Source organism: Mirounga angustirostris, unplaced genomic scaffold (genome assembly GCF_029215605.1).
Source record: "Mirounga angustirostris isolate CCGP_5_RB_7025 unplaced genomic scaffold, mMirAng1.0.hap1 SCAF_3, whole genome shotgun sequence".
NCBI classification, from domain to species: Eukaryota; Metazoa; Chordata; class Mammalia; order Carnivora; family Phocidae; genus Mirounga; species Mirounga angustirostris.
This window is the reverse complement of record NW_026991711.1, coordinates 144,432,405-144,444,558: the sequence shown is the minus strand read 5'-3', so window position 1 is coordinate 144,444,558 and position 12,154 is coordinate 144,432,405. Positions and strand designations below refer to the sequence as shown.

Sequence of the window (12,154 nt, the reverse complement as noted above, 5' to 3'; positions counted from 1 at the left end):
GCAAATTATCTTGCAAGTATACAATTTAAGAAAAGTAATTGGGGGAATCATGCCCACTAGCTACCGCCTCAATACGTTGCATAGTCCTGAAACATGGCTTGTGAGTATACAAGTGTGGCTGTATTGCAAATAAGTCCTTTCTTCAAAGCATGATTATATAAATAATGAGGGTAACAGATATCAGAGATACTAGATCTGGTCTTGCCCATCAGCATTTTGGAAGTGTTCCATCAAATGTGCTATGTACAAATAAATTCCATTGGTAATTATACTATGTAAGGATCAAGAAGAATTTTGCAGAGGAGTGCCTGGGTGGCTCAGTCAGTTAAGCCTCTGCCTTCAGCTCAGGTCCTGATCCCGGGATCCTGGGATCGAGCCCCATATTGGGCTACTTGCTCAGCGGGGAGCCTGCTTCTCCCTCTACCTCTGCCCCTCCTCTCCACTTGTGATTTCTCTCTCTCTCAAATAAATAAATAAATAAATAAATAAATAAATAAGATCTTTTAAAAAAATTTTTGCCGAATGACAAAAGACTCAAGTGCAGGATAGTAATTTTTTTTCCTCTAACTGAATATACTTAATTCTTGTTTATTTCACATGACAGGTGTTGTTATTTAACAGTGTGGCCCTAAAAGTTATGCATATCTTTTAATTATTATCCACATTTTTTTAACCACATAGTTTGACCTAACTACTCTATGACTTAAGTTCAGTGATTTAATGGTTTCTGAATTCCACAGCATGCTGATTTATTTAGGACTTACAATAATTTAAAATTTCTATTGAAAATCATGTATTTTCTAAGATTCCTTTAATATCTCATTTATTTTCATGGGCCTAGTTTTTCCACTGGGACCTGGGAAAACTTAGTAAAATGGTAATTTAAATCACTCCACTTAGAATTACATGGATTAGGTATATGAGGAGAACAATGGAAACATAGTTTCTTTAGACACTTTAAGAGAACAATTCTTTGCACGAATTTTGTTTTGTTTTTAGATTCCACATATGTGGGAAATCGTTGTATTTATCTTTCTCTTCACTTAGTGTAATGCTCTTTAGGTCCTTCCATGTTCTTGCAAATGGCAAGATAAAAGAACAGATTGGTGGTTGCTGGAGGGGAGGAGGATTGGGGATGGGTGAAATGGGTGAGGGAGATCAAGAGGTACAGACTTCCAGTTATAAATAAGTCAGGGGGATATAATGTACAGCATGAAGATTATAGTCAACAACAGTGTATTGCATATTTGAAAGTTGCTAATAGAGATCCTGAAAATTCTCATCACAAGAAAATAATTTTCTTGTAACTTTGTGTGAAGATGGCTGGTAATTAGACTTACTGTGAAGATCACTTGCAATGCACATAAATAACGAATCATTGTTATTAACCTGACACTCACAGAATGTTATATGTCAAATATACTTCAATTAAAAAGAAAGAACAATTCTCTAACAAGTGGAAGCATTTGAAAATGTAATGCACTCTGTGAGTTCCTTGTTTCTGAACTTGTTCAAAGAGTGGCTATTGGAGCACTTCTTGAGAAATAGGTACAAATGATTTAAGGTGGGGATAAGCTACCCCCAAGATTCTATGGTCTTTTGATGAGAGAGGGGATTCCTTCAAGAACTTGAGGCTGAAGCATTTCTGCCTAATTCAAGTGAAGCTATTGATAGGGTGTGGCTAGAAAATCATCTACAGGTTTTTAGACACAGACCAGAGTGTTTAAGATCCAAGAAATATTCTATGTGTACTATTTAATAAAGCAAAATGGTTTGGTAAATAATGTTTAAGAAATGTTACTTGCTAAGATTTTGGAATTTTTAACAAGTTACATATGTTTCTATGAAGACCCACTATGACAAAGCTAACAGGAGCACATCTATCAGTCCTTAAGACTGCTGTTGTGCCTCTCCTGTGTATTCTAGCAAACACCCTGAGATCCATTGCTCAAACTTGTAGGAGTGTCACTTTTTATTTGCCCCCTATTTTTACTATGCATAGAGAGAAAGTTTTGTAAAGGCAAAGAAAAGAGTACTATCAGGTGCATAGACTTGAGCAGCAACAGTTGAATTTACAAGTGTGAACGTGGTTAAGCTATAGTTCTTATGCAGTAATAAATATACTAATGTTTTCCTATTTTTCAGAGTTTTTATTTGAACTGGTTGAATTACACAGTTTTTCTCTTCTTTTTTAAATTTCACCATGAGCTAAGCCCATACTGATTTAGACATTATTTGACTAACATTGACATTTGATCACATCGACCATGATATCTCTATACTAAGGTATTTTTTAAAAAGTACCTCTTTTCAGAGAAGAAAAAGTTTAAATCAAAACCTAGTAACCTATTAAACATCTCAAAGATGATACGGTTTGTAGATGAAGATACGCTCATTTAAAAATTATATAAAGAGAACTTTTATGAAGAGAAATAAGGTATCAGCCTCTGGTTGTACTTTTCCAGACAGAATCATTGTATTTGGGGTCATGGAAAGAAGGAGTTTACTTTTTCTGAAAATATAAGAGGTACCACATGCAAAGGATTAGTTACTCTAAGGTTTATGTTTAGGGTAACTCTTAAGGGTGGTTAAATTAACACATTATAGAAGGTTGTGGGTGGGTGTTTGCTTTGCCTTTTCTTGTAATGTCCAGACTCTTGTGATATGTTTGCATTAAATATATCCCCAAGGTTGAGTAGTATTCCTGGAGGTGATCTTAATGATATAGTAGTTATCAACATATATTTTTTTCTTAACACATTTAATTCCACATTGATTCTACTGGTAAACTGATTTTCGAAACAGTAAACCTCTCATAAGGTGATTTTCATTAGGTTTCATGTATAGGAAAGGATTATAATACATGGAATAGTAGTAGGGCAGTCTCTAAGGCTGAATTATGATGTTTCAAATCTTCCTTCTGTTACTTATTATGTAATGACCTTGGAAAAGTTATTTAATCTTTCTATGCCTTAGTTTCTTAATTTGAAATTGAAGGTAAAAGTATCTATTGCATATGGTTATTGTCCATATTAAATGTCCAAATTAAATGAGTTAATACATGGAGGGTGCTGAGAACAGTGCTTGGTACATAGTAATTATTCACTAAATGTTACTTTATTGTTGTAATTATCATTTGTTAAAGTTTCAAAATGTAACATAGAATGTGTTATGACAAAAGTTCAAAGGCAGAGTATGTTCACAGAGGAGCCATCCCTGTCAATTCTAGAGATGAGTTAACATGTACAAGATGCTATAACTGGATGCAGGATCCCAGGGGTCAGATGCTGCCATACTAAATGGAAAAGTCAGGTTCTTCTGTGCTAAGTTAGATGTTTTGTTGGATGACTTCATGTGCTCCTTTTAGATCACACACATCTCAACAGGTAGAAAGGGCATGAATCTCATAGTTATAATTAAGTTCATAGAATGTTGGCAAATTTCCGAGATCTTTGAAATCCTATTAGACAAGGTTCACAGCAAACCATGGTTTCTTCCTTTATAAAGATGAGGCTAATGCCTACTTCATAGAATTCTGAGGATTTAATAGAAAAGAACTAGCATATTTTCTGACAAAGTCAACCCTCAGTAGATAGAATCACTTTTTTTTTCTGAATCAGTGACCACATGATGAACCCCTAGAATCCTTTCAGACATAAAATAATACCCCTAGCCAAAAATGACCTGGGTCATATCCCACATCCTGGAGTCTCTCATAACTAGGGTGGACCTGGACCTGCCAGGCTGTGTTCAGTCATAGGGCTGAACCTCAGCTATGGGCAGGGGCTGGAAGGCTGAGAGTGAGGTGTGGAGGAGTTGATGAACCCTCAGTCTCTGGATTCACCAACATCTAGAGCTTCTTAAACTTAAGGAACCATTTAAAATCTGGTGACCAGGGCACCTGGGTGGTGCAGTCAGTTGAGTGTCCGACTCTTGGTTTGGCACAGGTCTGATCTCAGGGTCCTGAGATCGAGCTCCACCTCAGGCTCTGTGCTGAGCATGGAGTCTGCTTGAGTTTCTCTCTCCCTCTTCCTTTACCCCTTCCTCCCGTGCGCACGCTCTCTCTCAAATAAATAAATAAATCCTTAAATAAATAAAACCTCCTGCTCATGGTCCATAGTCTGTTTTGTTTGGCACGTAAAGATTTTAAATATATTGAATGCTAGTTGATAATGTTGACAAATTAGGAGACTCACTCAAAAATCAGAATCTATGGCTTCTCTAGAAAAATCAAAGGATGAAAAATCTCTAGAAAAATGTGGGCATGCCTCTCAGATGATGTGAGTGGGCTGAACTGAGAATCTGTTCCTCCTTTAGACTCAGTGTGCTCTTCCATTTTTGCTGGGCCCTTAGAGGCCTTGAGTTATGACACCTGCTTTCAATAGCACAAACTCTTCCTCCTTTTGGGTAAATTAATGTGATTTTGCTACTTAAGATTATTTTACATCTTTTAAATACAAATAATTATGAAACAAATTTCTGAAATCTTATATGTTACTTTCATGAATTTCTACCACCTCCTCTGCTATAGTCTACTTACCATGAGGTCTTTTTTTTTTTTTTTTTATTTGACAGAGAGAGATACAGCGAGAGAGGGAACACAAGCAGCGGGAGTGGGAGAGGGAGAAGCAGGCTTCCTGGTGAGCAGGGAGCCCGATGCGGGGCTCGATCCCAGGACCCTGGGACCATGACCTGAGCCGAAGGCAGACGCTTAACGACTGAGCCACCCAGGCGCCCCTTACTTACCATGAGGTCTTAAAAAAATTATTAGCAGTACTGACTAGGGTCAAAAGGGTAGTAACAATAATTTTAAAAAGTGCCATCTAGCAGTGATGTCCAAAAGATAAAAAACAGTTCAGGTTTTCAATTACTATATTTATATACTAATGATAAATAGCTTCTTAAAATTTCATATTTTACATGACTTTTACAGCTGTCTTTTCAGAGCTGTATTGAAAATTAGCACTTGGTTAAATGAATTGCACATAACTGTTAAAATGAGAAGAATATACTTTTGGATATTAACAGAGCAAAACGCAGGTCCGATGTAATTAACATGGTCAAATGTTCTAATGTCTCTTAACCCACTTAAAAATATTTTGTCTATGGGGTCATCGTGTAGGTATTATATATGCAAAGTAAACTTTACCAGTGCAGTGCTAGAGCCTTCTTACTCACTGACACTTAAACTAAAATGTTGGAAGGTGCGTGTGAGCCACCATGCACGTGAATATATAAGGTTACTCTTTTGAAGTTGAGATTTCAGGAATTATGACCAATTATTTTAAAGTGTTGCATTCTTAATTTCTTGTTTTCTAGTGTCGTCTGTGTTGGTGGAGACGGATCTGCCAGTGAAGCGGCCCATGCTTTGCTTCTCAGAGCCCAGAGGAATGCCGGGAAGGAAACAGGCAGCCCCCTCAACCCTGTCCCAGCGCCTCTTCCACTTGGGTTAATACCTGCAGGCAAGCAGGGGGCCATGGATTTGCTAAATGGAGCCTCTCCTCTTCTATTTCTCTGTTTCCCTTCCTAACCTAGACAGTGTAACACAGAGCTAAATGCACAGACTTTCTGAAAGACCCAAGCTCGTCATCTCCACTATCAAATGGGACAAGTTATTTAATTACTTTGAGCCTCATTTTTATAATCTGTAAAAAAGATACACATATATTCACCTCATTATAAGGTTATGGTAGTATTAGATGGTATATGTGGAGGATTTAATACATAGTTAAACAATCCACAAATGGGATAATTATTATTCTACCTTCCCCTATTAGGTCTAATGATCGCACAGCACCAGGTATGAAATTTCCCAACAGGGCCACTTGAGTCAAGCTGCTTACAATGTCATGTGAGGTAAAATGTGGAACTCTCATTATCAGAGTATAAATACATAACCTGGAGTTGGGAATGCCAAAAAGATTCATTCTCACTGCTGTAATTGCCAGCAGCTAGAACAGAACATGACACAGTGAACGCTCAATAGCGTTTATTAAGTGAATGAACGTAAAGAAGACGTTGATGGAGCTAGTGCCACTTGAATTAGGCCTAAAATGGGTAGGATCTGGCCTGATGAGGATGAGTTATTTTCTTCATTGCAAAAATAATCAATGCCAAAGCAAAATCCAGGAGCTTGGAGAAATAGAAAATGGGCCATTTGTTGGGTGATGACTGGATCAAAATTTTCCCAAACGGTGTGGCTTCGGGACTCCACAAGGAGGGATCTGAATTGTGTTTGATAAACAGTAGGGAACAATGGGAGGTTGAGAGCAAGGGAACACCCTGCTGGGAGCCTTTGTAGAATTTGTGAGTAGGGGGAGGGAGGGGAAAGCGCTGGGAGCCTGGGAGAATAGCTAGAGCAGCCCTGGCTTCCAGAAGAGAGGGAAACATCTTTCACAAGCTTATTACGCTATGCCAGTCACTCCTCCCAAATTATTTAAACAAACGATAGTGATGGAAAGGGATTATTTCTTTTCATTTGGAAAACCTCACACGATATTCTCTCTACCAGAAAAGCAGAAACAATGGTTGTTTCCTATGAAAATAGGAAATAATGTACCTGGTTACAAAATTCAACCTTCTATCCACTTGATAATCACATTCATTTAGTATGGATTTTAGTATATTTAGTATTGTTCATTGACAGAGAACAAAAGATATACAAATGCTCTTTTAGACTGTGAAGTCTTTAAAAAAAAAAGAATTTAAAAGGAGACACATATTTGGATGTATCCTAATAATTATAAAGCATATAGAGAAAAACTGTTGCTGATCTTTAAGCAGAAGAGAAGAAAATAACCTCAACTGGGGAGAAAAAAGATGCTGGCAAAGAGGGTCCAGCCACTTTGACCGTTCCGTGTCATCTTAATGGCTCTGTCTATAATGGGGCTTTTCAGCCTTTCTTTCCATGCCAAGTGGATGTGCTTAGGTCACTTCCTCTTCACTAGTATACACACTCCCAAGGTCACTTATGAACTGCTGTGAATCACAAGTGAAAAGGTGGTTATCCTCACAGGGACGCATTTGACATAAAGTGAATAGTTAGCTAGCAAAACTAGCTAGGTGGGCATGCTTACCTTTTTAATATGCCATTTGAATGCACTTCGCTTAGAAAATACAGCCTGTTGCCAAAACTGTGGTCATTGTATAGGAGTTCCAGCTTATGGATTCCATAAGGAAGGGGGGAGTCACGCGCGGGATGTACTAATAGGAGGACTCAAGGCCCCATCAGGGCTTTGATAGAGAACGGGAACAAGAGGGAGGCAGGAAGCTTCCGAGCTGCACACAGAAGACAGTCTGCCTTTGAAGCCATTTGCCTCCTGGAGAGAGACACCCAGAGGGAGAGTGTTTAGTAAATTACTCCACTGAGCCAACAGACTAAGCCGCTGAATTATGGTCAGACTCAAATGGATCAGTTGTGGGGAAGCCTGTATTTGAACTGCTGGCCATTAGCGATGGTGTGTGTTGCCATGGGAACTGGTGCTAAGGAACTATACAGAGATTCCGATTAAAGGGGTGGGGGGAAGGATAGAGGAAAAAGCCAGAGAGGACATAAAAATAAAAAAGCAATCCAGTTGTTGTAAAACAAGGCTCAATCCACATACTGATGGCTGTGAACCATATATTCCTATAGCGTTCACATAAATAAATTCATGCTTTCCAATTAATTTGAGGAGAACAAAATATTGCCAAGGGACTGTTAATTTCTATGATATTTCAGGCAAAGAACCAAAGTGTAGGTGCAGTTTTCATGAGAATTTTAGATATGCTTGACTAGGAAGTCATTACATCACATTTATCTGTTTGGATGTGGGAGACATTAACGGCCTTATGAATATTCATGGTGTCTGGTTAATTAAGTTAATTGTTCTGCAGAAGTGCTTGCACTTCCAAGGACAATTTTTTTCCTTTTTTCTTTTTGCCTCCATAGTTTCTGCCTGGTACGTCCATCACTCAGGCTTTACATGAACTGCTACTTCTGTCCTTATCCTCTTTGTATTTGGCACATTTTAGCAGGTCTGGGGAGGTGGTGGTGAGCAAAGTTGCTGGTAGCTGTTAAGAAAAATAACTTTTCAGGCTAATTAAAATGTTTACCTTGAGGTAGAACATTTATAGCTTTTGTGAGAATGCTAAAATTACATGGTTGTTATTTATGTGAGCAGCATGTTCTTTTGGCATGTAGACATCTTTTCAGATGGATCACATTTTGTTTTTGGAAATTGTACTCTTTTAGATTATCCAAACAAAAATACTGAGCAGTCTATAGTATTACCTTTTTATAAGCACTTTCCTCACAAACTTTCCTTTTTGATTCAGGGTGTAAAAAGCTGTTCTTCAGGACTAAGGAATAGGTTAATCAGACTAGAAAATGACTAAAATAATTTCTGGTCATGCCTCTTTGCAAACTCTATGGAATTAAGAACAAGTTGTCAAGGTGCAAAGCCTGAGACATAAAAATTAAAAAAGTGATCTTTAGCAGTCTAAAAGGATTTGTGTTTGGGCATGCTTAGCATACTTCAAATGCAGAGGGAATAAATGGTCTTTATTTTCTTGAGTCATGATATGTGTCATTCTCTATTGCACATGACAACATTACATTATGTTCTTTAATAGCCTTTCTAGAGGAATGCTTTTATGGTCTATTCCTAATTAACCATGGTAATGGAGGAAATGTGTTTCATGGAGTACTGTAATCCATTGATAATCCTAAATATCTCACTCTAATTATGTGGCCTCCTCCAAAACCTTTACCATAAATCTGATTGGGAAGCAAAATAGGTTGATTTGTTTCCTCTCTTCCCTCCCACCTATTCCAGATTAATTAGCAGCAATTAGATGACCAAAGGGCAGGCTGTAGATGGTCAAAGGATAATTGGAAAGGCTTAGGTAATTGACTCCTGGGTAAAGATCCACTGAGTAACAGGTTTCTGGACCCCTCGTTCTTAAACCTTAGGGTGCATATGAGTCATCTTGAGACCTTGCTAAAGCATGGACGCCTGGGCCTCACTTCCAGACCTTCTGTTTCCAATCTTTGGAGGTGGGACCCAGATATTTGCCTTTTTAATGAGCTCCCAGATAATGTTGATGCTCCTGATCCCTAGGCCATACATTCTAGATGAGTGCCTCTTCAAGTTACTGTTCATAAAGAAAACCTGAGGATCTTATAAAATGCAGACTCTGATTCAGTAGGTCTGGAGTGGGACCCGAGAGTCAACATTTTAATAAGCACCCAGGTATTGTCCTAAGCACCAGGGTATTGTGGCTGGACAGTGGGCCATATTCTGAGTACCAAAGGTCAGAGCATCATTTGCCCTTTGATGAATCAGTTGAAACAGGGTTAACTAATTAGGGTTGAGATGGACTTTTTTTTTGAACTGGTATTACTAGAGGTCTGGAAGTCATTCATATTAGTTAAGTCCCTTATGATGATTATTTTAATGACAGCCTTAGTTGAAAATGTCTGAATTGCCTCAGCTTCTTCAACTCAACAGCCCTAGAACACATCAGTGCAAGTGACACAAATCAAAGAGATCATGTATGACCACACAGGAATGTTCCCAATTAACAAATCCAGGGGCTAACCTTCATGCTTTCATAGCTCCAGGCTGTTAACTGCTTTTCTTTCTTGTAATCTGTAATTCAAGAAAATTTGTAGCCTCTTAATTTTAAATCCTTTTAACCTCCTGGGAATGGCAGGGGTTAGTTGATGTTTTCCTCTTCAAAAGAAGGCTTTTACCCCAAGATCTCAGAGACACATAAATGTTATAGAAGCCTGACTTGAGAGAACTCTTTTCTTCTGTAGGCTGGTGGCAAAAATCCATGTGGATCATAAATTATCCTAATCATTATGAAAATAAGAAACCTATAATGTCTCAAAACAGACTTTTATAGCATGTTAAATACCATGGAATTAAATATTTCTTTAGGATATCCTTTGTCATAGAAGAGGGAAATCCCCTCTTGGATGAAAGCTTATCTCAAAGATTCATTAAAGGTATTTAGAAACTGTCTTTTGTACTTTACAGTGATTTTAGATTGTTACTATTTGGATTTTTATTTATATATTTATGCATTTGTCTCTGCTCTCCCAGACAGCCTTAGTGCTGTTGGTGCTCATTTTGTGATAGAAGTTAGAAGCCCACTCATTGAAGTTGGAGTAGACTTTGATATAGCTAGTATATTTTAGTAGAAACTAGACAATGATGGAAAAAGCTGTGAACAAGTAGATACTATAAACTATTTACTAATTTTAAGTTGTTTAAAGGCTAAACAGTGATTTGGCAACCATTTGATGTGAATCGAAGCTGTGAATGAACACTTACAAACTTCCATTAATTTTTTCATTTGAACATTACATAGTGGTATCTGTAAAGTAAGCAAGTGCATAACTGGAAACATAACACTACATTGATTTTACATGTTTTGAAATGGATTTGGCAGGTTCTACCAACATACTGGCACACTCTCTTCATGGGATCCCTCACGTGGTAACTGCAACTTTGCACATTATAATGGGTAAGAATTCTTTCAAAGAAGTTCATGTTTTATAAGGAAGTTTGTTTTTTTATAAGGAAGCTTTTATATTTATATAACGTGATTTTATTTCTGTCAGACATATCTAAGGAAGGACAAGTTCTTTGTCTTTCAAAGCAGAGAAATGTTTTACTGAAAACCAAAAGTCAATTAGGCGAAGCTTTACCATTTGGACTGCTTCCCTTTTCAGAGTCCAGGCACTATAAAGAGCAGAAAATGAAGTTTTACTATAATCTCGTGAGAAAAGAAAATCATCATGATGGTCAAGGTCACAATTTTACAATCGAGATAGTGAAAACCCATGCATCCTATTTAAGTATATCAGATACTATTGTTGGACTACATGAAGACTATAGGGCTGGGATGATGTTATTAAAAGAAAAACACAAAAAGAAAAAAAAAAAGTACACCGCATAGCCACTCTAGAATTGTGATTATTCCAGTTGATGGAAGGTCTGTAAACTCAGATAAGTACAATGCAAAACTACTGTTAAATCTTAAGTTTACTTTGCACATGTACTTCAACTTGACTTCCTTAACCATGTTTTAAATGAAATAACAATAAGCTGCAGTATTTACTCCTTTGTGTTTTTCTTCCTTAGTACCTGAAAAAGTTACAAATGGCAGCTGTAGTAGTTGTAGGTTAAGGGAGATGAAGAGAAAGCAAGGATATTTATCCTGGTATGAAGTTGCTTGAGATCTTCTATAAGTAAATAAATAGGCTCTTCTTTGTTTGCCATTTTGACAACTTGCCCTACTCCTCTCACTGCTTGACTAATATCCAACATGATATTCAAGGGCACGTACAACCAGTTGATGTCTGCACTTTTAGCACCACTGGCAAGCTTCTTCGCTTTGGGTTCTCAGCCATGTTTGGCTTTGGTGGAAGAACTTTGGCCCTGGCAGAAAAAAATCGATGGATGTCACCCAACCAACGAAGGGATTTTGCGGTCATGAAGGCACTGGCAAAACTTAAGTAAGTTGTTTTTTTTTTCTTAAGCCAAAAATTTTGTATCTTAGAGTACATGAGTGTTAATAGCAAATTTTTCTGGGGCGCCTGGGTGGCTCAGTTGGTTAAGCAACTGCCTTCGGCTCAGGTCATGATCCTGGAGTCCCAGGATCGAGTCCCGCATCGGGCTCCCTGCTCGGCAGGGAGTCTGCTTCTCCCTCTGATCCTCCCCCTCTCCCCCTCTCATGCTCTCTGTCTCCCATTCTCTCTCTCAGATAAATAAATAAAAAATCTTTAAAAAAAAATAGCAAATTTTTCTGTATTTTTAGGCCTGAAGACTGTGAAATATCTTTTTTACCATGTATCAGCTCTCACGGTTTACAAGAAAGGTAGGTAAAGAGCTCAAAGTGATGTAAACATCTATATCTTTCTTTAAAGCATGGAACAGTTTGATATACACAATTTATTAGTCTTGTGATCTTTGGTTGTTTTTTGAAAATAGTAGCAAAGTATATAGAGTAGTGAAGTTCTAGTAGGCCATGTAGTTTGACTTCTGTCTTCGGAAACAACGATTCCATCCATCCATCCATCCATCCATCCATCCATCCATCCATCCATCCATCCATTTATTCAACAGCCTGTTTATTGAATACTATATACCAGGCACTTTGG

At 37.8% G+C, this 12,154-nt stretch overlaps 1 protein-coding gene across 1 annotated transcript in view; it reads left to right on the top strand.

Annotated features, from left to right (window-relative positions):
• CERKL (ceramide kinase like) overlaps nucleotides 1–12,154 on the top strand; it is a 110,694-nt gene that overhangs the window by 91,167 nt on the left and 7,373 nt on the right. Inside the window, exons 5-8 of the mRNA XM_045867489.1 lie at nucleotides 5,320–5,462; nucleotides 10,441–10,515; nucleotides 11,332–11,509; nucleotides 11,812–11,871. Coding sequence (XP_045723445.1) covers nucleotides 5,320–5,462; nucleotides 10,441–10,515; nucleotides 11,332–11,509; nucleotides 11,812–11,871 — 456 coding nt within the window. The remainder of the gene's footprint in view (nucleotides 1–5,319; nucleotides 5,463–10,440; nucleotides 10,516–11,331; nucleotides 11,510–11,811; nucleotides 11,872–12,154) is intronic.